The 26,550-nt window shown below is 42.5% G+C and overlaps 1 protein-coding gene and 1 long non-coding RNA gene across 5 annotated transcripts in view; one reads left to right on the plus strand and one right to left on the minus strand.

Annotated features, from left to right (window-relative positions):
- Gm46032 overlaps window positions 1-26,550 on the minus strand; it is a 102,189-nt gene that overhangs the window by 73,286 nt on the left and 2,353 nt on the right. The gene's annotated exons all lie outside the window — the stretch shown is intronic.
- Cdc16 (CDC16 cell division cycle 16) lies at window positions 1,496-25,798 on the plus strand. 4 transcript variants are annotated; one of them, NM_027276.3, is made up of 18 exons: window positions 1,503-1,701; window positions 2,845-2,899; window positions 2,987-3,084; window positions 4,377-4,415; window positions 4,824-4,964; window positions 6,698-6,857; window positions 7,667-7,758; window positions 8,416-8,549; window positions 10,265-10,344; window positions 11,385-11,434; window positions 12,408-12,481; window positions 13,224-13,349; window positions 15,145-15,297; window positions 17,188-17,251; window positions 19,555-19,616; window positions 21,319-21,454; window positions 23,075-23,165; window positions 25,219-25,798. In NM_027276.3, exons 1-18 carry the CDS (start codon window positions 1,654-1,656, stop codon window positions 25,476-25,478), a joined length of 1,863 nt encoding a protein of 620 aa, NP_081552.2. In that variant the 5' UTR covers window positions 1,503-1,653; the 3' UTR covers window positions 25,479-25,798. The 4 variants fall into 4 exon arrangements, with proteins under 4 accessions (XP_006508947.1, XP_006508945.1, NP_081552.2 ...); XM_006508882.3 differs by lacking the exon at window positions 2,845-2,899 and having other exon boundaries at window positions 1,497-1,701; window positions 25,219-25,785; NM_001357247.1 differs by lacking the exon at window positions 2,845-2,899 and having other exon boundaries at window positions 2,940-3,084.

Consider the following 26,550-nt stretch of genomic DNA (forward strand, 5'->3'; position numbering starts at 1 on the left):
CACATGGGACCTACCGCCACAGACTGGAGAACTCTATAAAACATCGCAAAGAACAAGGTGGCTTCCGATGAAGAAAAGCATTTAAAGTATCCTCGTGAGCCAAGCACGTCTCAGAATGAAATATTGTACCTCTCAGCTTGCTTGTAGAAGAGGAGATATATTTGTAATTACACACACAGACAAAGTACAGAAAGGATGCAGAGGAGGATATGCTAGGTAGGATATGTTAGGTAGGATATGCTAGGTAGGATATGTTGTAGTCGCTACATCTGGGAAGACAAAGGAAAAGAGGAACTCCATAGTGTTGTTGTAGGCTTTACAGAGAGATCATGGGAAACTCAAGACAATTCAGGAAAATTCACTGCAGACAGGAGAGGCAGATGGGGCTCCTTAATATTCTGCAAGCATACACTTGTGCTTCGTACTGTCGTAAAGAAACCTGCAATGCATTCTGCAAATAGCTCAACACATACACACTGCTAATCGTTTGTTTGTCCCAAGTGTCTCTCCAGGAACAATGAAGGTCTCGGCAGCCTGGGACGGTGCAAACCCAGCTGCACAGAGCAATAACAGGAAGAAGTGCAGGAGACATACGGAGACACAAACCAGTATAATCTCAGGAGTAAGGCTGACCCTTGACCAGAGGCAGTATTAAACTTTGGAATAATTGCCTTTGTTTGCTCTTTATAAGGTTTTCTTGGCTGGAGATGAGATAAAAAGACGGGGTGTTAGAATGTTAATCCGCTTCTTTCTCAGATAACTAGCTCTCTGAATAACATCTGACTTAAAGATTAAATTCCTGTCTTTGATGTTTACCATCTGTGGTGACAGCACAAATTTCCTTTATAAAACAATTCTATTCGTAAAATGAATGAAAACAGCCGTAAATATGGTCAACTATGCCTTACCACACACCCGCTTCAAGTCAATAAGTACGGTTGGATCACTACCTACAAATGGAGAAGACAGGAAAAGTGTGTGTGTCCTTAAAATATTACCCTGTCATACATATGTGTCATTCACAGAAAAGGATGCAGCCAACTGCTCACAGGGGTGAGAGCAGAACATTTGAGTGGTACCAGTCTCTATACTTTCAAAAGGCTGCACAGTGCACAGAATGGAATTTTAAGAACACAAAATACCCTGTGTGGTGATGGACCTCTTTATTTCCAGCACCCAAGGAGGTGTGTTTGTGTGTGTGTGTGTGTGTGTGTGTGTGTGTGTGTGTGTAGGAGTCTGAAAGTAAGAGGCCAGTCTGGTACCCAGGGACAGCTCTGGACCACCCAGGACTGTAGAGAGAAAAATTCGATCTTAAAAATATCCGGTAGGGAGAAGGGTAGCTATAGAAGCGTCTCTTCCACTCCCGGAAGGCACGGAGTCCCGCTAGATCCCTTTTCCCTCCCGGACAAAGGCGAACAGGTTAGGACTAGGAGCTGGCGCCCAAGATCGCCACGGAACCATTAGAGTGGGCACACACCCGACGGGGGGAACGCTTTTGCACGGGACTTCCGGGGTAGGGCCTGTCGGAGCGGAAGTGCCGTGTGGCGCGCGGGGTCTGGTCCGGGCGGTGGTCGGCGGGCTTGGGTCCCTCGACACCCCGGGGGCGCGCGGAGGCTCGAGAGGGCGTCGGGTGCCTGCCCTGGCCTCGCGGCCATGAACCTGGAGCCGCTGCGCAAACGCGTCCGGCAGTACCTGGACCAGGTGCGCGGCGGGGGGCCGGACGCTGGGCTTCGGGGCGGTGGGGCCCGGCGGGGAGCGCGGCCCCGATGGCTCCGATCCTGCGTGGACTGCGGGAGCAGGGCTGGGCTGGGCTGGGACGGCTGCACTGGGACCTTGGAATCTGGCCGGACCGTAGGACATTTGGGAGGATTTAGTTGTGTTTCTTATTGGACAGAATACTTGGGAAGACAAGCTAGCTGTCTCCAGTTAGGACTGGAAACAATACCCCGTGCTGGATCTTCAGCCTCCGCGCTGCTCTCGAGTGGACAAGCCGGGACTATTCGAGGGAAGGGGTGTCTCTGGGGTCCACGTCATTGTCATGTCATTTGGTTTTTTGCTAAAATGCTTGCTCTCCCGATAAATGGGAAACGGAAGAGATGCTAAGTGAATGAGCCAGAGGTTTGCACTTCGCTGGAAGGCTGCGTGCTAAGGGGCAGTCGGTTTGTGATTATTTTCTTTGGCACTGAGATGTAGAGAGGACAATGTGGGCCTCTTTTTTCACTCTGGGGGCATCTGTTCAGAGCAGATTCTCGGGTCCATAAGACTTTCTCCTGGCTACTCATTGGGCTACCCTGTTCTGACTATATCCTGAGGAACTGAGGCAGAGGCAGTAAGAGCTAGGGATCAGCACTAACCAGGACAGATTCCTGAGTGTCTTTCCGCTGTCAGATTAAGTGTTGTTAGAGTTGACTACAGGGGGCGACATTGCCCATGACCAGTGACTGTTAAGGGTTATGGGTTTAATTGTGAAATATTTGAATCTAGTGCTCTGCTAGATGCTACTTTAGGATTCATTTGAGCTTGTGGGAAGTGTTATTACATAAATGTCAGTATCAGAAGTTCTAGATGACTGCATTTCAATCGCTTATGCACTGTTTTAGATACTAGCTGATACATTTTTGGTAGTGTATGAGTTAAACTGCTATCTTGAATTGTATATATGAAGTTCTTACGGTAATGACGACCTAAAACTCACACTAGCTGAGCTGTAAAATACAGGTGATTGGTGGGCCCCGTGCTACATCTAAGAACGTGTTGTAGTGAGTGGTGGATTTGGTGTGTGGATTTATATTAGTCGACTGTGGGGGCAACAGCAGTCACCCTGTGTTTGCTTTTTGTATGCAGCAACAGTATCAAAGTGCTCTGTTTTGGGCAGACAAGGTAGCTTCACTCTCTCATGGTGAGTGACATGCAATTTATTTCCCCTAATTAATCTCTAGAAAGCTCCCCATGAGCCTCTGACCACTTGTGTAATTTTGCCCCTCAGAGGAGCCCCAGGATGTTTATTGGTTGGCTCAGTGCCTTTACCTCACAGCGCAGTACCACCGAGCAGCCCATGCGCTCCGGTCACGCAAGCTGGACAAAGTAAGTACCGAAGCTGTGGGAGATGTCGGAAACGCCACTGGGGCCTCATGTTGGGTGTGTGTTTAAAAGAACTCCAATTTTTTATTTTTATGAGAAAAAAAATGTTTTATCGGTTGGTTTGGGTTTTTCTTGGGGGTTCGGGGGCTGTTGAGACCAGGTTTCTCTAAGTAGCAGCCCTGGCTGTCCTGGAACTCAATTGGTATATCAGGCTGGCTCTAACTCACATATATCTGCCTACCTTTACCTCGTGCTGGGATCAAAGGTGTGTCCCACCACACCTGGCTAAGAGCTTTTTTTTTTTATTTTTATTTATGTGTTTATGTGTGTGCCACATGAGTGTGGGTGCCTCCAGAAACCGGAAGGCAGCATTGGATTCTTTGGAACTGAAGTTCCAGGCACTGTGAAGTGCTCTCTGAGCAATGGGAACAGACTTGTGTTCTTTGGAAGAGCAGCAGGCACTCTTAACTGCCAAGCCATCTCTTCAGCCTAAGAGCAAGGCTCTCACTTCAAGTCCCAATCTTTCATTTCCCACCTCTTGCCCACCTGTCTGGTCTCTTAAATTCTCATTGTAATGGTTTTGCTTTTGTTTGCTTGAAATTTTTTGTTATTTTGCTTGTTTTTTGTTTTTCCAGACAGGGTTTCTCTGTATAGCCCTGGCTGTCCTGGAACTCACTCTGTAGACCAGGCTGGCCTCGAACTCAGAAATCCGCCTGCCTCTGCCTCCCAAGTGCTGGGATTAAAGGCGTGCGCCACCATGCCTGGCAAATTTTTGCTTTTTAATATTAAACTTCTTTATATAGTCTCTGTGTGTGTGTGTGTGTGTGTGTGTGTGTCCTAAACTACCTGTGGGAGTTTGTCCTCTCCTATCATTTGGGTCCCTGACGACCAGACTCTGGTCCTCAGTCTATGGCAAGTACCTTTAACTCCTGAGCTGGCTTGACAGCCCAGTTTGCTTGCTTTGAGATCAGCTGTCACTGTTTTTCTTAGTCTGGTTTCCAATTCTTGGGCTCAGGGCAATTCTCCTGTCTCAGCCTCTGAGGTTGGGATTGCAGGCCCATAACTTCTCTTGGATCTTTGGTGCCTTTAACATGTTTCTGATGTTTGCTAAAAAGACTGGGGCTCTTTCTTTCTTTTTTCTTTCTTTCTTTCTTTTTTTTTTTTAGCTGTAAAGGAGAAAGTCTAAAACTCTCCATGCGTAAGTTTTCTTTTAAAGTAGATGTGTGTGATTTTTGCATTACACAAACATGTTACACATGTAAAGTGTTTGATTTTCTCACTTCTTTCTTTTCTAGTTGTATGAAGCTTGCCGATACCTTGCAGCTAGATGCCACGTAAGTGTGCTTGGTTTCTGTTTAAATGTGGAAATGTGACTGTGAGCAGTATGCAGCCTTCACAGGTGCATGGCAGCTGTTCCACCAAGTTGAAACATGATGACTTAGCATAGCATTGTGTAAAAAATGTCGTTTTTAGTATTATTTTCTATAAAATATTCATTCTTAATTTGTTCTTTAGTCATTTAATTTAAATAATGGATATAGTATTTATTGCCATTTAAAAATCTAGAAGACTGGGCTGGAAAGATGGCTCAGCAGTTAAGAGCACTAACTGAGCTGAGCAGTGGTGGCACTCTGTTGTGTCTGAAGGCAGCTACAGTGTACTCATATACAACCAATCAATCAGTATTTAAAAAAACATCTGGAAGACATGGCTGATGAATGGAACTTGTATTTTCTTCATAGTATGCTGCAAAAGAGCACCAGCAGGCTCTGGACATCCTTGACATGGAGGAGCCAATTAACAGAAGGCTCTTTGAGAAATACCTGAAGGATGACAATGGCTCGAGAGACCCTTCCAGTGACTGGGAGATGTCACAGTCTTCCGTGAGTGATATGTTAGCATGTTTCAGCAACAGCAGTGGGAAATGCCCATTTGCATGGCAAAAAATAAACCCGTATACATGTGTATAAAAAGTTATGGTTATCTGCTTGTTCCAAGTAACCAACAACTCTTAGACACTTCTGACTGAGCGTCAGTGTGAAGCTGAAACAATATGGATGTCCTCTGAATAGGCTGAGCTGGGACCTCACAGATGCCTGGAGCTGCACACAGTGGGGGGAAACATCTTTCTCTCCTCTCGGTGGTTTGGACATATGAAGAGGAATCTTAATTAGCTTCAGTTGTTTACAGGAGAGAATTTGTTACTTTCTTGACAGCACAATCTAATATCATTAGCTAGGTTTGAGTTTGTATTATTTATAATTCTACAAAATTGAAGCAGACTTAATTAACATAATTAATCATATGCTCAGGTTATTACTTGGCTTGTTACTCTTAGCATTTATTTAGATACAGCTTATAGCACACAGATAGAGTTCACCCATTTAGAGTGTACAGTCCAGTGGCCTTTAGTGTGGTATGGCTATGCCAGTTCTACATCTGGCAACTTTAGGGCAGTTTTATCATCCAGAGAGATTCCAAATGACTTGTTACCTACAAATTTACCTCTCTCCTTTATAACATGGTTATGAAGGAGCTGGGATCTGGTTCCTCTCATGTTCATTTTAAAAAATACAGGAATTTTATGCATCTGAGTATCTCTCATCCCTTACTCTTTATTAATTACGTACTTAGAAGTACACTAATTTTCTGCTAGGAAATGCATATATTTACTATCTTGGGATTATTTTTGGACCACCATTAATTTCAGTTAATGTGTTTTGTTTTGTTTTGTTTTGTTTTGTTTTGTTTCGATACAGGGTTTCTCTGTGTAGCCCTAGCTATCCTGGAACTCACTTTGTAGACCAGGCTGGCCTCGAACTCAGAAATCCGCCTGCCCCTGCCTCCCAAGTGCTGGGATTAAAGGCGTGCCCGGCTAGTTAATGTGTTTCTTAAGGTTTAGAGTCTTGACAGGATCCGAGTCCACATTCAGTTGGTAGGTAGCAGGATGGCCAGCACCCCAGAGGTATCCACAGCTCCAGGCCTTACAGGGTTCTGTAATTAAGGTATATTTCCCCCTTTTCACAAGTCAGGAGAGGAAACAGAGGCCAAGACAGATTAAATCATCACACAGAAGCACATGCAGCTGTCAGAGCCTGCACGTAGGTCTCTGGGCTCTCCTGGCCACTCCTCACCTTAACCTTGAGCTGTCTTGCTGCCAGGGTCTGATATTCTCTAGGCCTTCTCATTTGGTTTACATGTCAGACTGTCTTTCATTTTTATTTTGTACAGTCTCTTGTCACTCTACGTTATCATCAAGGGACATTCCTTGAAGCCACACTCCTGAGGTGCAAAGCTTCATTGGCATAAAGTCACCAGTGACCAGTGTCCAGGAAAGACAGGCCAAAAAAGCTTTAGTCTAACCTCAGACTTATTATGTTGCCCAGGTTGGCCTTGGAGTTGCAAATCCTCCTTCCTCAGTTTTCCAAGTGCTGCTATTCTAGCCTGGTGAAGCTAAGGCTTCGTTTTGATGTTGTATATCTATTGATTTATACTGTGCCTTGGCAGTTAAGATAACATTGTAGACATAGTAAAGACTTCTCAGTGTTCTAATAGTATACATCTCTAAGTCAAAAATTAATTTATTTAGCATGTAACAAAATGTATTTTCCAACAGATAAAGAGCTCGATTTGTCTCCTGAGAGGGAAGATCTATGATGCTTTAGATAATCGCACCCTGGCTACCTACAGTTACAAAGAGGCTCTGAAACTGGATGTCTACTGCTTTGAAGCCTTTGACCTTTTGACATCACACCACATGCTGACAGCACAGGAAGGTTTGGGAACGCCTGTGTTTGTCCATCTGTGTGTGTCTGTGTATCTGTCTGTGTTTTATGGTCGTTGTGTAGAATAAGTAATATTGCTTGGCTTCGCTTATTTTCTGAAATCTGTATAATTAAGGGCAAGGTACACAATAGGCTTACATACACCTAGCTCTCCTAATGTCTTCAGGTAGTAAGCACATCACAAAATAGTGCGATGCAGTATCTTTTGCTGGTAGAGTCTTTGAGGGATGTGATATTGTGGAATCTTTTATGAGAAGTAGTTTAAGGCGTAGTTATTAACCAAGATTCAGTGGTTTTTCATCCTAGCCATACTTTAAATCTCTTTCCAAGTCCCAATCTCAGAGCAGCTTAATCAACAATTTCTAGAGGTTGGGCTCTGACAGCAGGTGTGACTCTCACCCCAGCGACTCAGTCACTGACCGGCTGTGTGACGTGGGTAAACGAGAGAGCAGAGAACACAGGGTTGGTAATGGAGTTCATATACAGACATAGCCAGAACACTGCCTCTTAAACCGTTGGGCTCTCAAGACAGGGACAAGTAGGAAGCTGGCTGCTGGCATCTGGTAGAAGCTGAAAGTCCTGGAGAGAGCCCTTCTGTGCTCAGGATGCCTTTCAGAGAGGGCCACACTGTCAGTGTAGATGAGGAGAACCATCTGAAGTCTCCTGGCCCAGCTCTCTAGTAGCAACCACACTGTAAGGATTCTCTACTGTACTTTGATTAGAGAACTATAGAAGAGTATTTTCAATTGCTGTTTTCCCATGAATATCTGAAAATGTCATTTTTTCTTACTGTTCTTAAGAAAAAGAACTTCTGGACTCCCTGCCTCTTAACAAGCTCTGTGCTGAAGAACAAGAGTTGCTGCGATTTGTATTTGAGAACAAATTAAAGAAGGTGAGGAAAACCTCAGCTAATGTTTCCCTTCTGTGAACACCTTACATCTTTCCTTAGCGTTGGCCTTTTTCCTTTTATCAGTTACTTTTGTATATGTGTGTGCTCTGTGTGTGTGTGTGTGTGTGTGTGCATATGTGTGTGTGTAGGCCAGAGCGGATGTCAGGATATTTCCAGTCAGTTTTCCACAGATCCTCTCGAACTTTGCTGTTTGAGCTGCACTGGCTGGCCAGTGAGCCTCCAGCATCTACCCAGCAGCTCCTTAGTGCTAGGATTCCAGGCCTTGGCCATGTGCAGCTTTTACATGGGTGCTGGGCCTGGAGTGTAGGACCTCACGATTGCACAGCAATTGCATTGCATCCAGCTCTAATTTAAAAATCAATAACTGTTTATTAACAGTAGCGTGTGCCACAATAGATTATGTAAAAATATGAAAATGCTTCCTAAGTTCTGTCTTCTAAACGTGTATGTGACATCCTTGTTACTATGGAAGTCTGTGATGAAAACATACCGATGAGAATTATTAGAACCGGATGTTAATAATGTTTCCAGGGGCCCCTGAGCACCTGGTGTAAAGTCCCCACGTCTTAGGCACAGCACGCACCGCTTCCTCCTTTGCTTTGCTAGTGCTCAGTTCATGTATGCATTTTTCTGTTGCAGTATAATAAGCCCAGTGAAACGGTCATTCCCGAGTCAGTGGACGGCTTGCAGGAGAATCTGGACGTGGTAGTGTCTTTAGCTGAGAGACACTATTACAACTGTGATTTTAAGATGTGCTACAAGCTTACTTCTACGTAAGTATACTTGCTGGTTTTGTGTCAGAATGTGCACTTCGGTCTGTGCTGTCTAATTCACAGACACATTCTCCAACAGTCTTTTATTAATTGGTGGTGATTGAAGTTACCTTTACCGATTGTAGAGTATTGAGCAGGTTGCTGTATTAAAAGAGCAGGTTACAGGCACCAAGTTATCGATATGTGTAGCTCACTACGGTTACTTGGGAAGAAGCTACATGTCTGCCTTCCATCCACTGATGTGGGACTGACAGTTCCTGGAACAGAGGGGCTTACACATAAACGAGCAATGACAAGGCAAAAGATAGATCTGTCTCCAGCCACCAAGAGCCTGTTGGCCTCTAACACACCACAGTCCAGGTTTCAGCTTCCTGAAGGTCCTCCTCTTTCCAAAGTGTGACTCAAGTAAACCCAAGAGGTGATAGCTTGAAATACCAATTTGGCCCATGGTTTTGTAAAATTTCCCATTGAGTACTGCTAGATCTAAGGCAGTCCTGTGACCAGGTGCCCCGTCTTGCATGTTAACTAGCTAAACCGTCTCTAATGCCAGGCGCCCATTGCGTGTCTTCAGACACTGCAGTCCAGTTATACTTTGTAGATTTTTGTGGAGCATGGGAGGGGGCAGGGAAGGTGTTCATTTGGTTTTTGGTTTTTAATACAGGGTTTCTCTGTAGCCCTGGCTGTCCCTTGCTCTGTAGACCAGGCTGACCTCAGACTCAGAGATCTACTTGTCTCTGCCTCCTGAGTGCTGGAATTAAAGTGTGCCACTAACACACCTCACACCTGGCTTTTGTTTTTTCTGTAGTTGGTTTTTTGGTTTTTGTTTTTTTAATTTTTGAAATCACAAAAATTGTAGTAAATAGTTATATATTTAAAAGCTTATACTTTCTGCCGGGTGTGGTGGCGCATGCCTTTAATCCCAGCACTCGGGAGGCAGAGGCAGGTGGATTTCTGAGTTCGAGGCCAGCCTGGTCTACAAAGTGAGTTCCAGGACAGCCAGGGCTACACAGAGAAACCCTGTCTCGGAAAAAAAAAAAAAAAAAAAAAAAAAAAAGTTTATGCTTTCTATCCTTTTAACTAGTTAAGTTCTGTTTTTAAAGTAAAAAGGTAAAAGAAAAGCTAAAGCTAATTTTTATTCTTCCCAACCAAACCAGTTTTTTTTTTTAAAGATTTAAATATTTTACTTATATAAGTACACTGTAGCTGTCTTCAGACACACCAGAAGAGGGCATTAGATCCCATTACAGATGGTTGTGAGCCACCATGTGGTTGCTGGGAATTGAACTCAGGACCTCTGAAAGAGCAGTGAGTGCTCTTAACCGCTGAGCCGTCTCTCCAGCCCCACCATACCAGTTTTCTATTTATGCTTATTTTTGTGATCCTGGATATTGGATCTACGACCTGCCCATTACGGGCAAGTGTTCTTCCATGAGCTACATCCCAAACCTTTATTTTGAGATAGAGTCTTATTAAGTTGCCCAGGCTGGCTTTGAACTTGTGATCCTTCTGCCTCAGCCTCTTGAGTAGCTAGTAATGTAAGTATGCACTGTAGCCTGGCTTCCCTTTCCTTTATAATGAGCTAAAGTAAAGTGTTAGAGTTACAGCATCATGGCCTGATATGCACAGTGACTGAGTGGGGTGGGGGGCGGTGTTTGAGGTGATGAGGACTTTACCACACTGCCTTCCGGGTGGTAATGTGCTGCTTTAACTTTCAGAGTGATGGAGAAAGATCCTTTCCATGCAAACTGTTTACCTGTGCACATAGGAACTCTTGTGGAGCTGAATAAAGCGAATGGTGAGTGAGCGCTTACATCCCCAGTCCTGTGATCCGACCAGCTGAGGGGGACCTCACACTCCTGATCCATCTGCCTCTACCTCCCAAATGCTAGGAGTGTAGGCATAAGCCACCAGGCCAGGCCTTGATTTTTGTTTTTAAGAGCATTCTGAACTATTGAAAGTTTGTATTACAATTCCTGGCTACTTAGATGCAGCCTGGTTGACCCCATTGTCAGATGGCTGATGATCGGTTTCCTGGCAGAGCAAACTATTTCTCATCCTCCTGCTTCCTCTTTCCTCTTCACAAATGCACCTTGTGATTCAGAGTATGTTAGCTTCATTAGTATCAATTTTGTCTGTTTCTCCTTTCTGTTTTTTTTAAGTATGAAACTATTATAGACAAACAGTTAAGTCAATATTTAGAAAGTGGAAAGGAGTAGATATTTCCCATGTTTTAACATTTGAGAGACATTTAATTTGTTGGGCAGTATATTTGTCCTTAATCCTTTGAAACCAAATAATGAGTTTAGTCAAGAGAGGGAAAAAAATCTAGAGAAGCTCCGGCCCTACAGTCACTGCGCTCTGCACCCTGGGGTCTGTACATCAGACCTCCTGGAAGCAAACATGCAGACTTTTGGCCACCTAGAATACTGAATCCAGAATATAGGATATGTGGCGGCTATAGGATATGTTGCCATGAAATGCTAAGACGTGCACATTTCTTTAGCACTTGCTTACATGGTGAACACAGAAGTCTAGCTAACAGTTTGATTACGCTATGATACCCTTTTAGCCTGTGGCATGAGGAGTGTCAGTCTCTCAGATGGTGCTCTAGAAGAATTTGTGCCTCACCTAAAGTGCTTATGTGGCCCACCCTGTGCCTTTAGTCGCTTCTAGCCAGTGTCAGTGGTGGCTGTTGCGGCTGAGGGGGCTGTATACCAGGTGGATTTATACCTAGAGGAAGAAGGGATGAGATTGCTGTGTGAGAGTGGGTGAAAGGTCAGATGTGAAATTTAAATTATTCATGTCAAATATATTTTTTCCTTTTTCCTAAAACAGAACTTTTCTATCTTTCTCACAAACTGGTGGATTTATATCCGAGTAATCCTGTAAGTAATACAATTTCCTTTTTCTTTTTGTTATCTAAACTTTAAGAAAATATTTTGCTAGTATGTAGACAGTAGCTTATATATTTAAGTTCAAGCAAATAATGTTTGTGTGTGTGTTATATGAATACTCTGTCTGCATGTACACCTGCATGTCAGAAGAGGGCATTAGATCCCTTTATAGATGGTTGTGAGCCATCACGTGGTGCTGGGAATTGAACTCAGGACCTCTGGAAGAGCAGTCAGTGTTTTTAACCCTTGAGCTAGCTCACCAGCTCTAAAGACACTGCTATGTTAAAGCAGTGAGACAGAATTTCCTACTTGTAGAGATAATAGCAAGAAGCTTTATTATCTGTTCCATGAAATCATTCTTGCTTACACTAAAGCAATAGCTTTGATTAAAACCTTTTTCCTCTGGTTATAAAAGTATATATGCTCCTTTACTGCTGTACAGAGCACAACATTCCAAGTTAGTGAAGTCTCCCTTTCCAAGGATAGAATTGTTGCATGGCGTTTTGTATGCATGTGTAAATCTCTGGATTGGGCTTATGCTTAGAGAGCTAAGAGTGAAAAACAGAATCGGGAGCTGTGTGTGTCCTTAAGACAAAAGCCAGTGAGCAGAGGCCGATTCTCAAGTAAGAAAGAATATGTCTAGCTCAGCAGAAACCAGTGTAGGGGAATCCAGCCACCTAAAACTCAGAGCCCAGCTAGAAAGCAAAGGTGAGCCAGGGTCAAGCCAGAGCTCAGGCAAGTGAGCTGTTTAGAAGCCTTGTTCTCAGTGGAGCGACCTTGGGAAAACCACAATATCTGTTCCTTTTCAAGACCTCAGTAACATGTGTGTGACCTCAGAGAATCCCTAATTTAAACTAAAACTTTGGAGTTGAGAACATCCAACCCACCCTCTGTCTGGCCTCCCTTGTTAGATCCCAGTTCAAGGTTAAGTGTCTCTGGTTATAGTAAATATTGGACTTTTTAGGTGTCTTGGTTTGCGGTGGGATGTTACTATCTCATGGTTGGTCATAAAAATGAGCATGCCAGAAGATATCTCAGGTATGAATTTGTTTTCTTCTTTGCTCTGTAGTGAACCTATGAGATGAGAATTGTTGCTCATAAGCTTGAATGCAGTGAGTCCTTTAAAGCTAGCATGGATGAATGTTCCTTAGCAGGCTCTGCTCACTTGCATTGTGTATGTGTATTCTATTCACTAGGATGCAGAGGTAAAGCAGGGTTGCAGGCTGTGTCCTCCTCCAAGACCTTAGATTGCATTGTTTTATTTGTACATGATTGTTTCCTTTACACTGTCAGCCTTCAGCTTTTGCTAATAAAAAACACATTAAACTCTGAATGAGATTAGGTTAGCCTGGCATGACCACTGAGTAAGTAGGTTCCTGAAGGATCTGCTATGGTTTCAGGTTTTCTTGCAGGTTGTTTAGAAATGTGCACCCAGGGAGCCCAATATGGTTCCTGGTCAGAGCAGGCCCACATTACGTGGCCATTTAAGCCACCAGTGTTAACCTTGGGTCGCAGAGTGGGCTACTGCGTAAATAGTATTTGTAAGTTGCATACAGAATGCCGAGTTCAGCTATTTTACTTTATCTAAAAAGCACAGGACTCGCCTGAGGCAGAGGCTTTGTAGTTTTATGTGTTGCCTTTCGTTTGGGCAGCACTCACAGCAGCTGTCCACTTGTGAGCAGTTTACTCAGTCGTGTTGTTAATGGTTTGATGCCATGTACTTAGACAAACCTAGAAGCTGAAGAATAAGTCCATTACTTGAATACTGCTTTTGTTTCAGCAAAGCTACCACGTTGGAGAAGACCTACGGTCCTGCCTGGATAGCCTACGGGCATTCCTTCGCTGTGGAGAGTGAGCACGACCAAGCAATGGCTGCTTACTTCACAGCAGCACAGCTGATGAAGGGGTAGGCACACGGCAGGACTGCATGCCAGGAAGGGCTTCTCTTGCCGAGAGGAGGGCGTTTCTCTTAGGAATGCTGTTACGGTTTGGGTCCTGAGTTAGAACTGTCACACGTGTGTTAGGTTAACAGTCTGTATTTATAACATGACTGGCAACGGAGGGGGCAAGGTTGATGTGATTCTCTTCCAGCCAGCTCGAGAGAAAAGGGAATGAGACCAAAGGGAGACTTGAACACAGAGCCTTCTACTCTCCGTGCCCGTGAAGAATGGACGCCTTATAGTAAAATCCCAGCACCTCACTGTTGCAGCTGTGTTCGCTGCTGTATATGCAGATCTGAGGCTAGCTGTTTCTCCCTCTGATTTTATGTGTTCTGAATCTGCTAATTTTTAGATGTGCAATTATTGTATCTCCTTGATGCCCTGAGTTATTTATCACTAGAATGTCCCCCCTTGTCTCTGGTAACAGCCCTGTTCCAGAGTCTGTTTCACCTGGTCATGTGGTCACACCAGCTCTCACGTGTTACTTTGCCATCCTTTCAGGATCACCCTGCTGTAGTATATAAACTGTCAGTCAGTCCCTTGCAGTCTCTGAATAGAAGTAGAAGCAACATACGGTTATGTCATTTTTTTTTCTTCTCGCTCCAGTCCCCCTCTCCGGCTACTGGTTAAGTCATTTTTAAAACTATTTTTTACTGTAGTATGTATTCACTTCCACGTAACATGGTGAGATAGACTTATTTCAGCCATTAGTTCGTTTTCTACCGGTCATGTTAAATAATTTACAGTTTGTATTTTAGTTCTTTTGAGTTTTGTTGTTTACAGTGACTTTCTTAGTGATCATCCGTGGGTAAGCAACATCTTAAAGCAGTGTAGTTTCAAGTACTTCACTTTAACTCTGTCCCTACGTGCCTCCTTTGTGTTATTGTGAATCAACTTATACCTCATAGTTGTATCTGTTACCATGTTTTATGCTGATGTTGTTTTGTAATCACATAGAAGAGTTGCAAACATAGTGACAGTTCACTGCCTTCTGGTCACCACTGCAGTCACGTCATTTATGTTGACTGACCCACTTATTTTCCACGTAGATACAGTTCACATGTAGATGAGTTACCATCTGTGTCCTTACAGTTCCACATAAGGGACTTGCTTTAGTTTTCTTCAGTAGATTTTCTAGTGCTGGATTCTCTGTTATACCTAGCTCATATGGCTACTTGTACCTGTTTGTTTGTAAGCCCTTTTATCATAGTTTTTTTAACTCTATTTATTCCACTTTGGAATAGTGATTATTTGGTTCTATTTGGTTCTCCATTATAAGTTCTGTTTGGGAGTTCCTGAATGGATGGCTCAGCAGTTAAGAGCCATCTTAATTTCTCTTGACTAGGTTCAGTTTCCAGTAGAGCTCACAGCTGCCTGTACTTCCAGCTTTGGGGAATCAGATGTCTGCTTTTGGCCTTCACAGGCTCCTGCACACATGATACACTAGTCATATGCATGTATTTAATTAATTAATTTCTTTTTTTAAATTGCTGTCCTCTGATGGGGTATTGTTCTTATAGTTTTGTAAACTTAATTTTCTTTAGTTCTTTGAATATTATCCTAGCTTATTTAAAGTATTGTCTTTTAAGTCCAGTATCTCCTCTTCTGCTAGGACGGTTTCTGTTGACTGCTTTTTTTTTTTCCTGTTCGGACTGTATTTAGAGTTAGAAAAAAGTGAATGATAGGATCTAAAGCTGACAAATTTCTATTGCATTACAAAGTTTCAAGCGTTGAATATGTGAAATTTTCAAATCTTTTCAGGTGTCACTTGCCAATGCTATATATTGGATTAGAATATGGTCTGACCAATAACTCGAAACTGGCTGAGCGGTTCTTTGGCCAAGCTCTGAGCATCGCCCCAGAAGACCCATTTGTCATCCATGAGGTTGGAGTGGTTGCCTTTCAGAATGGAGAGTAAGTACCTGAGGGCTTCCACCTGGTGTGGGCTCTTTGAAGTGGGGCCTTGGCTCTTAAAACTCCACTGACCAGAGCTGCTCTTCATTGGATTTTTGTTTTATAAAAATGAGTTAATTCATTTTTATTTTAAATGTATTATTTTATGAGGCAGGGATGAATTCAAAAGTAGAAATTCTCATGGTAATCCCCTAAAACACTAAACCATATTGTCCTTCTCCTTTAATATGGGCTGCACAAACTCCAGTACCCACCATGTGGTCTGGACAACATCTTCTTTGTCAATTAGATTTTAGATTCACACAGTTTCACATTTTGAAATTAAAAAGGTCATTGGCAGAACAAAAAAGTAAACTATTGGCGGGCATGGTGCACGCCTTTAATCCCAGCACTCGGGAGGCAGAGGCAGGCGGATTTCTGAGTTCGAGGCCAGCCTGATCTACAAAGTGAGTTCCAGGACAGCCAGGCTATACAGAGAAACCCCATCTCGAAAAACAAAAAAAAAAAAAAAACAAACAAAAAAAAAAATCCATTCAAAAAAGTAAACTATTTAGCGTGATCATCTTGATAGTGTGGCTTTTGGCCTTGAGTATCTAGAGGGTAAGCAGTGTGGAGGAGAAAACAGTACACTGCATCAGGCTCTACCAAAGTGTAAGCACAGCGTTGTTTGTGTTCTAAGACTTAGGTTATCGGGGCTGGAGAGACAGCTCACAGAGGAGCTTTTGCTGCCTTTGCAGAGGACCAGGATCTTGTTCTAGCATCTTCATCGTGGCTCACAGCAGTTATAACTCAAGTTCAAGAGGACCCCATGCCCTCTTCTGACCTCTGTTGGCACACACATACATTTAGGCAAAACAATTAGGGACATAAAATAAATCTTTAAAGTTTTTTTCAGTTATGTTGTATAAATATTATAAAGAGGGTTTATAACCTCAAAAAAATGAAGAATTGTTATTTTACGTGTGTGAGTGTTTTGCCTGCGTGTGTGTATGGTCACAGAGGTCAGGGGATTCAGGCTGGTTAAGCCACCTTGTGTGTCTTGGGAATCGCTGAGCCAATTCTCTAAACCCATAGAACTTTGGATGTAGATGATACCTTAATATAGTTCCTCCTCAAAATATGCAGTCACTTTCTCTACAAAAGTCACTTGTTCTCTAAAACCAATACTCAAGTGATTTTAATCTTCAGACATGTAGATACGAAAAAAGCCTGAGTCAACTGAACTCAGCTGAACCATTCCTGGCTAATCTCGTACCAAAGTGTGCCCAGTCTTCTAATAGTCTTTTGAGTGCTGTGGTTTTTCACAGCCTATGTACTTTGTTAGTAACTTTACTGTCTAAAATAATTTCCAAACTCACTGCTGCCTCTTGTGTACTATAAGTAGCCATCGTGTGCCTCCAAGGGAATGTGTGCAGTGCTAAATGTTTGCTGAGTGAGTGTGCTATCTGCTGTAGGTTTGGTGTTAGTGAACTGATGACAGTATATGTTAAAGACAGTTAATCACTGTTTAGTTGGTGAAATATTGTGGCCAGACATTTACAGGAGTCTAAATATCACTATTCATTAGAATTGACAATCTCCTAAATCCTGAGCCTGGGCAATATTAGTATCATAAGATTAGCTATTACTGTCTGGCTCAAATTATTTTCTTCCTTTTTTTAGTTTTTGGGGGTTTTTTTGTTGTTGCTTTTTGAGTTATCATACAAAGTGATGAGTTTCTATGACATTTTCATGTATGTGTGTTGTTACACTTCATTTTTATTCATAGTATAATCTCAGTTATTTTTAGCAGTGTTCATGTTATTTTAGTACTACTAGAGATACTCAAATTTTTCTCAGTGTCTTATCTTTGCAAATTGTGAATAACTGCTAACTCCTCCTCTATTTTAGATGGAAAACAGCAGAAAAATGGTTTCTCGATGCTTTGGAAAAAATTAAAGCAATTGGAAATGAGGTATTGTGTGTACTATCTGCACATACAAACACAGACACCACAGGGCATATTTAATGTTGGATGTGGAAAATGCAGGTAGTCTCTCTCCTGAGGAGAATCAGCTACTGAAGAGAATCATCACAGATAACTAGACAGTCACCTATACCGAAAGAACATGAGCTCAGTCCTGGTTTCAGAGCAGTTACTGCATGTGACATGGGGCAGAAACCAAAACACACATGGTGGTTTTCTGAAACAGTTTCCGATGGCTAATCAAAGTATTCGTCTGTTACTTGACATTGCTTCTCTAGAGCTTCAAAGGGCCTCATCTTTGGCTGAGTAGGAAAAGCAGTTTGCCAGCAGACCAACTTCTGTAGAACTAGGTGTCATTCAAGTGCAGACCCTTTGTTGTTTTCATTAGTTAGTGCTAATGAATTAACCTTCTAATGGCAAGGCTGTATATGCACTGGCATTATTCATAGTCATTTTTAACTATAAGCATGTGTACCTAAGAGAGTGCATGTGGCTGCTCTTTGGATTTCTCATCTCTGGAACTGGTACCTGTCTAGCATTCTGGTATTCTGTTCAGCATTTCACACCCTGGTTTTCCTTTGTACCTCATGCTTATGGCCTCCTGTCCTTTGTGTTTAGTTCTCTCTCGGACAGACACCGTTTCTCCACCTGGGACAGTCTGCCTGACCACATAGATTGAGCTCTGCTTGCTTTGGTCTTTTACTGTTTATCATTTGAACTTACAAACATTGCTGTGTGTTCCACATATGTGTCTATAAAACATGGGGTTTTTGTCAGTTGAGTCTTGGGTAGTTCTGAATAATACTAGTGTTTTTGTTAAAGTAGGATTGCCAGTCCCCACATTCCGTCATTGAAACAATTAAATACTTTGCTGTTCACTGGCCCAGCACCTGGAGCTGGTTAGGAACACAACCCTAAGATTTGTTGAGTCAGAGCTGCAGGTTTTAGCAACATTCTGAGTACAGTTTCATGCATAGGAAAGTTTGAGAAACCTAAGCCACTCCTAAAGATATTTTTTTGTTCATAGGCAGTTTGCAATCTTACAAAAACTTAAATATAAGAGCATACTACTATTGAAGTATCAGAATGCCAATTAAAAGTTACAGGAAAGGAAAACACTGCTTTACTTTAAGACACTGCAGCAGAAATCAAGCTAGCTAACGAGAAATGCTCATGCCCAGCAATCTCTGAAGAATTCTTGTTTGCATGGGCGGGGCTCCTAAATCCAGCCCTCAAGACCTTGAAAAGATGACCCAAGTTCTTTGTTTATTTGCTTAACATGTATTTACTAAGTGCCAGCCAGCCATGAGCACAGAACTAGGCATCAGCTACAGTAAAAACTGTTCGCTGTGGTTTCAGCTGCCAGAGCCATTGGAAAACACAAGTAGCTAATCTGAGCCGTGGTCCAGACTGACTGATGTAGGAAAACACTCCATGCAAGGGTGGCTCACCCACATGTAACAGTGAGGAAGGGTCTGGGCCACACCACATAGTCCATCCTTAGTATGCAGACATTAGCTAGACAGAAATAAGGGACAGGTATTTCAGAGGCGGAAGTGGCTTATGCAAAAGCGGGAGTGGATTCATTGTGTTTTGGATTTGACACTTCAGAGGATATCAAGAAATGGAGCAGGAACGTTAAGTGGGTGGTTAAAAACCTTGACGTGGTGTTAGAGAGCTGGCAGATTATCCAGGGAGAGAGAGCATGAGAAGTTCCAGAAAGAAGACAGCATACCTGTGCTCATAGGGTAGGGGCTCAGGCCAGACTCCTAATATTGGGAAGCCAAGGTGTGTGGCATTGGAGGTGTGCCTGCCAGGTAAACTGAACAAACTCTATAGAGTACTAGAAAGGCCAGGACGTCCTGTTCCCACTGAGTTTGGCTAGTTTGGACATTTGGGATGAGGTTAGAGAGCTAGAATGACCAAGGGAAGATGCATTGGTTTAGTAAACCGAATTGACAATGCTTGTAACATTTCTAGATAGAAATATTTAGAAGGCAGATGGCCATAAAAATCCAGGCTTTCAGATCGACTCTAGATGATAAGTGCACAATTTAAATTTCTTTGGCCTGGCTGGACTCTGGGATAAAACTGTGCTAGTTACAGTCTAGTACTTAGGAAGTCTCATCTCGTAGAGGAGGAAACTGAATGAACCAGTAAATCCTGACTCTGCTCTGTGTGTGTTGTTGGGGTGACGGGGATACCCAAGTTTGCAACTTGCAGGATGTGAAATGAGTCACTGCAAACAACTCAAGCTGAATAATGATGTGGACTTGATGTTGATGTTCTAGGTCACAGTTGACAAATGGGAACCTTTGTTGAACAACTTGGGGCATGTCTGCAGAAAACTTAAGTAAGTGAAGTAGAGCATTTTCAGTTGTATTCGTTGTCAGTGTAAGTGTGTTTATTTTGAATAGCCTTTCTGTGTTTATTTCATGATATCCTCCAGTCCCCATACTTGGTTGCAACAAGCATCAACATCCCGGTTTTCCTATTTCAGTTGCTATACTTTTATTTTAGAAACACTGAAAAGTATAAGAGCTATGGCTTTTCTTTCCCTCACTTATATTAAAAAACTTTAATATTCCAAACTAATTTGGAAGCACTTAAACAATAAGGTCTAATTAAAGCCATATCCATATTCTGGCTTTGTTTACCCAGAAGTTTTATGATATTATAAACAGGTGACAGTTACAACTGTGTTCTTTGCTGGAGATGGACCTCAGTGGTAATGGTACTTGCTTGCCTAGCATGCAAGCAGCCTTTAGTTTGTTTCCCAGCACAGCGGAAAACCAGGCATGGTGGCACGTGTGTCTGTGATCCCAGAATTCAGTAGGTGGGGGCGGGCAGATCAGGTTCAAGGTCACCATGGCTACATTGTGAGTTGGGGGCCACATGAGGCCCTGTGTCAAAAATGTGGGGGGCGGGAGGGAAGGATGCTCTTTTGTCAAAAGTAAGTCTTGGGAACAAGATGTCTGAGAAGTCAGCAAGTGTGCTAGGTGTGGCAGCACACATCCACAGGTAATCCCCAGGGGCTGAGGCAGATGACTGCTGCAAGTTTAAGGTCAGCCTGCACTACAGACAGAGGAAAACTTGGTCTCAACAAACAGAGGGATAGTACATGAATATCCGTGTATTAAGACATGATGGAGCCGGGCGTGGTGGCGCACGCCTTTAATCCCAGCACTCGGGAGGCAGAGGCAGGCGGATTTCTGAGTTCGAGGCCAGCCTGGTCTACAAAGTGAGCTCCAGGACAGCCAGGGCTATACAGAGAAACCCTGTCTCGAAAAACCAAAAAACCCAAAAAAAAAAAAAAAAAAAAAAAAAGACATGATGGTTTAACAGCTTAAAATAAGTGAAATACATCAGCTGGGGGAGGGTGGTGGCAGGAGAGGGTGTGGATTCTGCTGGAGAATTTGAGTCTTGACTATCTGTTAAAAGTTTTAACATTTCCCAGACTTTAGCTGAGTATGAAACCTTTTCACAGATTTCTACAGAAAAAATACTTCAGAAACTTTGGGAAATAATATTCCAAGTAATTTATAGATAGATGCTAAGGCAAAACTCTTTAGTTGCTTTCAGCTACCTTTGGTATATAAAAGTTATATATCACAGTAAAAAATGGTGTGTTATGAGGCTCAGTATGGAAGTCCAGGACTTTCTGGCTGGTGTCGCAGCTTCATGCTGCAGTCTCTCACCCAGATAAGGACGTGCCAGGAAATAAATACATGCTCTGCTTTAGTTTTGAAACAACCTCACTAACTAGCCCTGGCTGGCGTGGAACTAGCTGTGTAACACAGGCTGATTTCAGACTCAAGAGATCTGCCTGCTTCTTGTCTCTCAAGGCCTGTAAGGTAACACCATACTCCACGGGGAAATATGTTTTAAGATGGTGAAATCCATAAAAGTAAGTATGGGGAGTTAAAAGTCTAGACCATATTTCTCAGGAAAGACTGAAGATTCACAAGGACAAGTAGAATGCTTTTAGTCAGCACTTATATGCCATCCAATAATTGTCTTTCCCCCGTCTCTTCTTCCCCGTCTTCCTCCCACAGGAAATATGCTGAGGCTTTGGATTACCACAGGCAGGCACTGGTGCTAATCCCTCAGAACGCATCCACCTACTCTGCTATAGGGTACATCCACAGTCTGATGGGCAACTTTGAAAACGCTGTGGACTATTTCCACACAGTATGTCCTTTGCTTATATTTTACTCTAAGTCTGGTTAATAATGTGCTCCTTAATTTGAAAAGATCTTTTCTAAGCCACATCTTACTGATTATACATTTAAACTTCTTTAGTAACTCTGTGGTTATTATTTTCTCTGCAAAGAAATTATGCATATTATGTAGTATTCATCACATCAGAAGTAAACATGAGACTGTCCTGCATATGCCTTGAGGTATTTGTCCCTCAGTCCCACCTGGATTTGTCCAAAAAGAGAGAGAGGATTCCCTGACCTCCTCCTGAGAACTTGGACTATTAACCCCGTGTTCCTCCTGTAGGTGAACAAAAGCAATCACAACAATAATGTGTATTTATCACAACAAAGAGTTCGTGTACCTTATTTCATGAAAGCTAAGAGGTAGAAAGCCTGAGGTACGTCTTTGAAGGTCCATAAAAGAAAAAAAAAAAACAACAAAGGCAGAAAGTGCTAAGTTGTGCTTTAATACATAAATATAGTGACCACTTAAGGAAAAAAAAATGGCAGCGAAACTTTATCATCATCATCATCTCCTGTCGTGTTTTTGTACTCATCTATACCTAGATTTCATTTTTTTATCATGAAGAATATTTATTTTTTTATTGGATATTTTATTTATTTACATTTCAAATGTTATCCCCTTTCCTGGTTTCCCCTCCAGAAACCACCATCCCATCCCCCTCCCCCTGGTTTCAAATGTTTTTATTGGCATTCTAGTCTATGCATTAAAAAATAAAATATAAACGAATAAATGGCTTCAGTTTCCAGCACAGGCAGGCAGTGTCACTTTACATAATGTCTTCCTTACATAGTGTCTTGGTGGCAGCACAAGACACTATGTAAGCAAGAGTCGGGGTTTTACAAGCTGCAGATACATGTTTTACACATCTTATAAAACCTTCAGATTGCTGATTTGTCAATAAAAAGCTTAGACAACCTCGACAATTCATAGACTACCTTTACATAACCTTCACATAGTCTCTTTCCCCTCCCCTGACCACTAGGTCCACCTTCACAGGCAGGTCATTCATATTACAGCTGTGCCTGTCACAGCAGCATCAGGATACAACCAGCTCTAAGACACCAGAAACATTAGAATTTGAGAACAGGAGCCTTAAGTCAGCTAACGATCCTTGGAGAGACAGGTAATGTATGAGGCAGTGCAATATTTGAAAGATAAATTCATTGGTGTAATATGTTCATAACTGGTCTTTAAGGCTCAATTAGCAATTTTCAGGCTACATAAAGTCCTAAAGTTAGTTTGTGATCATAGTAACACTGAGCTGGTCAGCGTAACCTCAGAATGTTTAAATGTGAATATTAATATAAGTAACTGATCTTTAACTGTGTTAATGCACAAGGTTCACAGAACTCTAAGGACAGTTTTCTAGTGTGCTGGGGACAGCCTTTGGGGCAAGAGTGGAATAGTGTGATGACTATCCCTGGTCCTCCCTCACCTGCTGTGAGCAGTCATCAGCTTTAGAGCTAGCTACTCACTGCTATCCTGGCTAACCTATTCAGGACTCCATAGGATGCCTTCTGAAAATGTTTCTAACAAAAGGGAAGAAGTAGCATTTGAGTAACTGTGCTCGATCTGTTTTGGCAGGCTCTTGGTCTCAGGCGAGACGACACATTTTCTGTTACAATGCTTGGTCACTGCATTGAAATGTACATCGGGGATTCGGAAGCTTATATCGGTAAGATTAAATTATTCTCTTGACACCGTGTTATACTCTGTTTTGGTCTCTTGAAATCTCATCCAGCATTCGGAATCAACAACTATATTTAATTTGTTGGAAAAGTGCAGTATGAGTTAGTGGCTCGTTTCAGGTTTAATGCTGACTATACAGAGAATATTTGTACAGAAGAGTCAATCATGGTAAAAGAGAAAATCATATTTCTCCAAAGAAAATGAATGACTTTGTCCCTTCATTTTGTAACACAGAGCACAACATGATAATATATATTTTAATAGATTAAAATATCTTTCATTTATAATACTTTGAAGAACTTTTATAATGATAGAATCATTTTAAATACAATTGCTATACTTGAGCACTTCTTTAAGAACAAGTATTGTGAGGTCAGCATAGTACATTAAGGTTAAATGTTAAGATCTGGACTTAGGGGTAGGTAGAAAAAAAAATAAAGAGACTTTAAAGACTTGTACATAAATAAACATAGAGAGCAGAAATGATAAATTGAGCTTGAATAGAATGAAGAACCTGGGCTGGAGAGATGGGTCAGTGGTTAAGAGCACTGTCTTCTTCTAGAGGTGGCTCACAACCATCTGTAATGGGATCTGATGCCCTCTTCTTATGTGTCTGAAGACAGTGACAGTGTACTCACATATGTTTAAAAAAGTAATAATAAAATAAATAAAGTGAAATAAAAAAATGAAGAATTAAGCCTGGCACTGGTGGTGCATGCCTTTGATCCTAGCAATTGGGAGGCAGGGGCAGGCAGATTTCTGAGTTCAAGGCCAGCCTGGTCTACAAAGTGAGTTCCAGGACAGCCAGGGCTACACAGAGAAATCCTGTCTCACAAAAGAAACAAACAAACAAAGAACTAAAGATACGAATGTAAGAAGAAAGGCCTGCCACTGAATGGAGGGTGTGAATCACAGCCTAGACACAGCCTATCAAGAATTTTTTAAAAAATCCCTAAGAGGAAAGAATGCATAGAAATGTGCAGAGATGCTGGAGGAGGTAGTGCAGGCCTGTAATCCTGTCTCTCGGATTGCTGAAGCAGGAGGATGGTAAGATCCAGACCAGCTTGGGCTATACACAGCCTGGTGGATGGGATGCTTGTGTACGTTCCGTCCATGGAAACGGTAAGCACCGGAAGGGCAGCATGAAGTTAGGGAACCATTGAAGGCATTCAGCAACATCCTTACCTAGGAATGGAGTTGGCATTTGGTGTAAGAGGCCACCAGGCAACTTCCAAGCAGCTAGTGCTTCTAACCACTGAGCCATCTCGCCAGCCCCAACTCGTGATGATGTGAAAATACAGTTAGAAATGAGTAAAACCTGGCAAACCATTAGTGTGTTGTCATAGTTACCAGTTAAATATTGCTGAGTCACAGGCTTTCATCAACAGTAATAAAGGCTGAGTTCTGTGTGTCACTTGCATGCTCTTCCCCTGGGCTCTCTGGTTGGCTAATGTGGCTGTGGTCAGATGACTGACTGACTATGATGGGCTCACAGTGGGTGAAGGACCTCAGCTGGGATGACGTCAGATCTCCATCCAGGACTGCTTCATGGTATAAGTGGGCTCAGAGATCTAAAGGACAAGGAACAACCTCTTCTGCCAAAGTGCCTGGCCCTGAAAGCTATCAATTTGAAATGTGTAATAGTTTCAGTTATGTCAGAAATTATTGACCTTAATCTAATTAGATTGGCCCAAGTAAATTCTAATGTTGTTATATACTTTGATATACCTTGAAAATATACTTCATTCCTATGAGCAGTAGTTTAGTGACTGTGCCCAGCATGGTTAAGATGTATGCATACCCAAGCTTTGGGAAGAGTTAGCTCTGAAGCCATGTTGGTACCATGATTGCATATACTTTGAAAACTTTTCTAAGCCTCTCCTTTGAAAATGGTGAAAGATAAAGAAAAAGGAAAGAAGAAAAATGGCTTCCCCTGTGACCAGTGTTTATGTTGTATAAAGCACAGCTGGACTTAAGTGGCAGGGCAGAATCAGTAATGATGGAAATTCATGTTTTCTAATGATGGTGTTTCTTTTTAGGAGCAGACATTAAAGACAAATTAAAGTGCTATGACTTCGATGTGCATACAATGAAAACACTAAAAAACATCATTTCGCCTCCATGGGATTTCAGGGACTTTGAAGTAGAAAAGCAGAACACAGAGGAAGCGGGACTTGCACCTCTGCAAAACTCCACTAAAGCTCCAGAGTCCAGACCTAACTTGGAAGAGACTTTTGAAATTGAAATGAACGAAAGTGACATGATGCTAGAGACGTCTATGTCAGACCACAGCACATAGCCACAGCACTGAACCTGACAGAGGTCCAGGGCCCACCCTCATGTGCCAGAGTAGGTCAATGCTCCCCTGCAGCCTTGCTACGTCCTAAGAATTTTCCAGTTCCTGATGTGACTCCAGACTACATCTCTACATTTAGGACCAGCAGCCTGCAGTAACAGTGGGACAGCAGGCCTTGGCAACAGATGTTTTCCGATTTTCTGAACCTACAAAGTAGTTAGTTACGTGTAGCAGAATAAAGAAGGTCAACTATTCGTTATCTTTTTCATTGTGTCTTTTTCAATAAATTTATATTTGGGAATAACTAGAAGTTTCCAAGCTGGTAGAGTGTCTCTGTTACCTTTCTGTTGCTATGATAACATTCTATGACCAAGGCAGCCATTGAAGAAAGAGTTCAGATTGATTGTGCTGGAGAAGCAGTGCAGCAGGCAGGCATGGCAGCTGCAAGGGGAGCAAGGACAGTTACTCCCAAAGCCTTCCCAGTGACACATTCCTCCAACAGTGACAGCATCTGGGGACCACTCACTACCACACAGTTTGTCTGCCCCTTATCTGGTGTGTCCCATTGTTAACATACTGTTACCATAGGACATGTGTACTGGCTAAAACACTCTGATTGGTATGTTGCTCATAACTCCAGTTTTCCCCAAGGTTCACTCCCTATTCCAAGCACTCTGGAGGCAGAGGCAAGTGGATCTTTGAGTTCGGGCCAGGCTGGTCTGTGTAAGGAATTCCAGGCTAGCCAAGATAATATAATGAGACTATCTTTAAAAATAAAGAGGGCTGATGAAATGGCTCGAGTAAGTAAAGGCACTTGCTTCCAAGACTGACTGGGTGAGTTCAGTCCTTGGGACTCATGGTGGAAAGAGCTGCTTCCTGTGGCTGTCTGACCTCTACATGCTCACCAATGTGTGACCACACACAGAATCAATATGTAATGCCTCTAAGTTTGACTCTTATTTTGTCTGACCGTGAGATCCAGGTCTCTTAGCTGTTTACAAGAACATTTTTTCCTTACTTTCAACTTCTTTTAGCTATAAAACACATCTCTGTTGCTACCCCAGGCTAGCCAGCC

Source organism: Mus musculus, chromosome 8 (assembly GCF_000001635.26).
Source record: "Mus musculus strain C57BL/6J chromosome 8, GRCm38.p6 C57BL/6J".
In the NCBI taxonomy this organism is placed as follows: domain Eukaryota; kingdom Metazoa; phylum Chordata; class Mammalia; order Rodentia; family Muridae; genus Mus; species Mus musculus.

Bases quoted from the DNA above. Each gene is read 5' to 3' on its own strand.
- Cdc16 (NM_027276.3), top strand. From the start codon at position 1,654: ATGAACCTGGAGCCGCTGCGCAAACGCGTCCGGCAGTACCTGGACCAG. The intron at 1,702-2,844 runs GTGCGCGGCGGG...TTTTGTATGCAG, and splicing joins TCCGGCAGTACCTGGACCAG to CAACAGTATCAAAGTGCTCT. The intron at 6,858-7,666 runs GTTTGGGAACGC...ACTGTTCTTAAG, and splicing joins CATGCTGACAGCACAGGAAG to AAAAAGAACTTCTGGACTCC.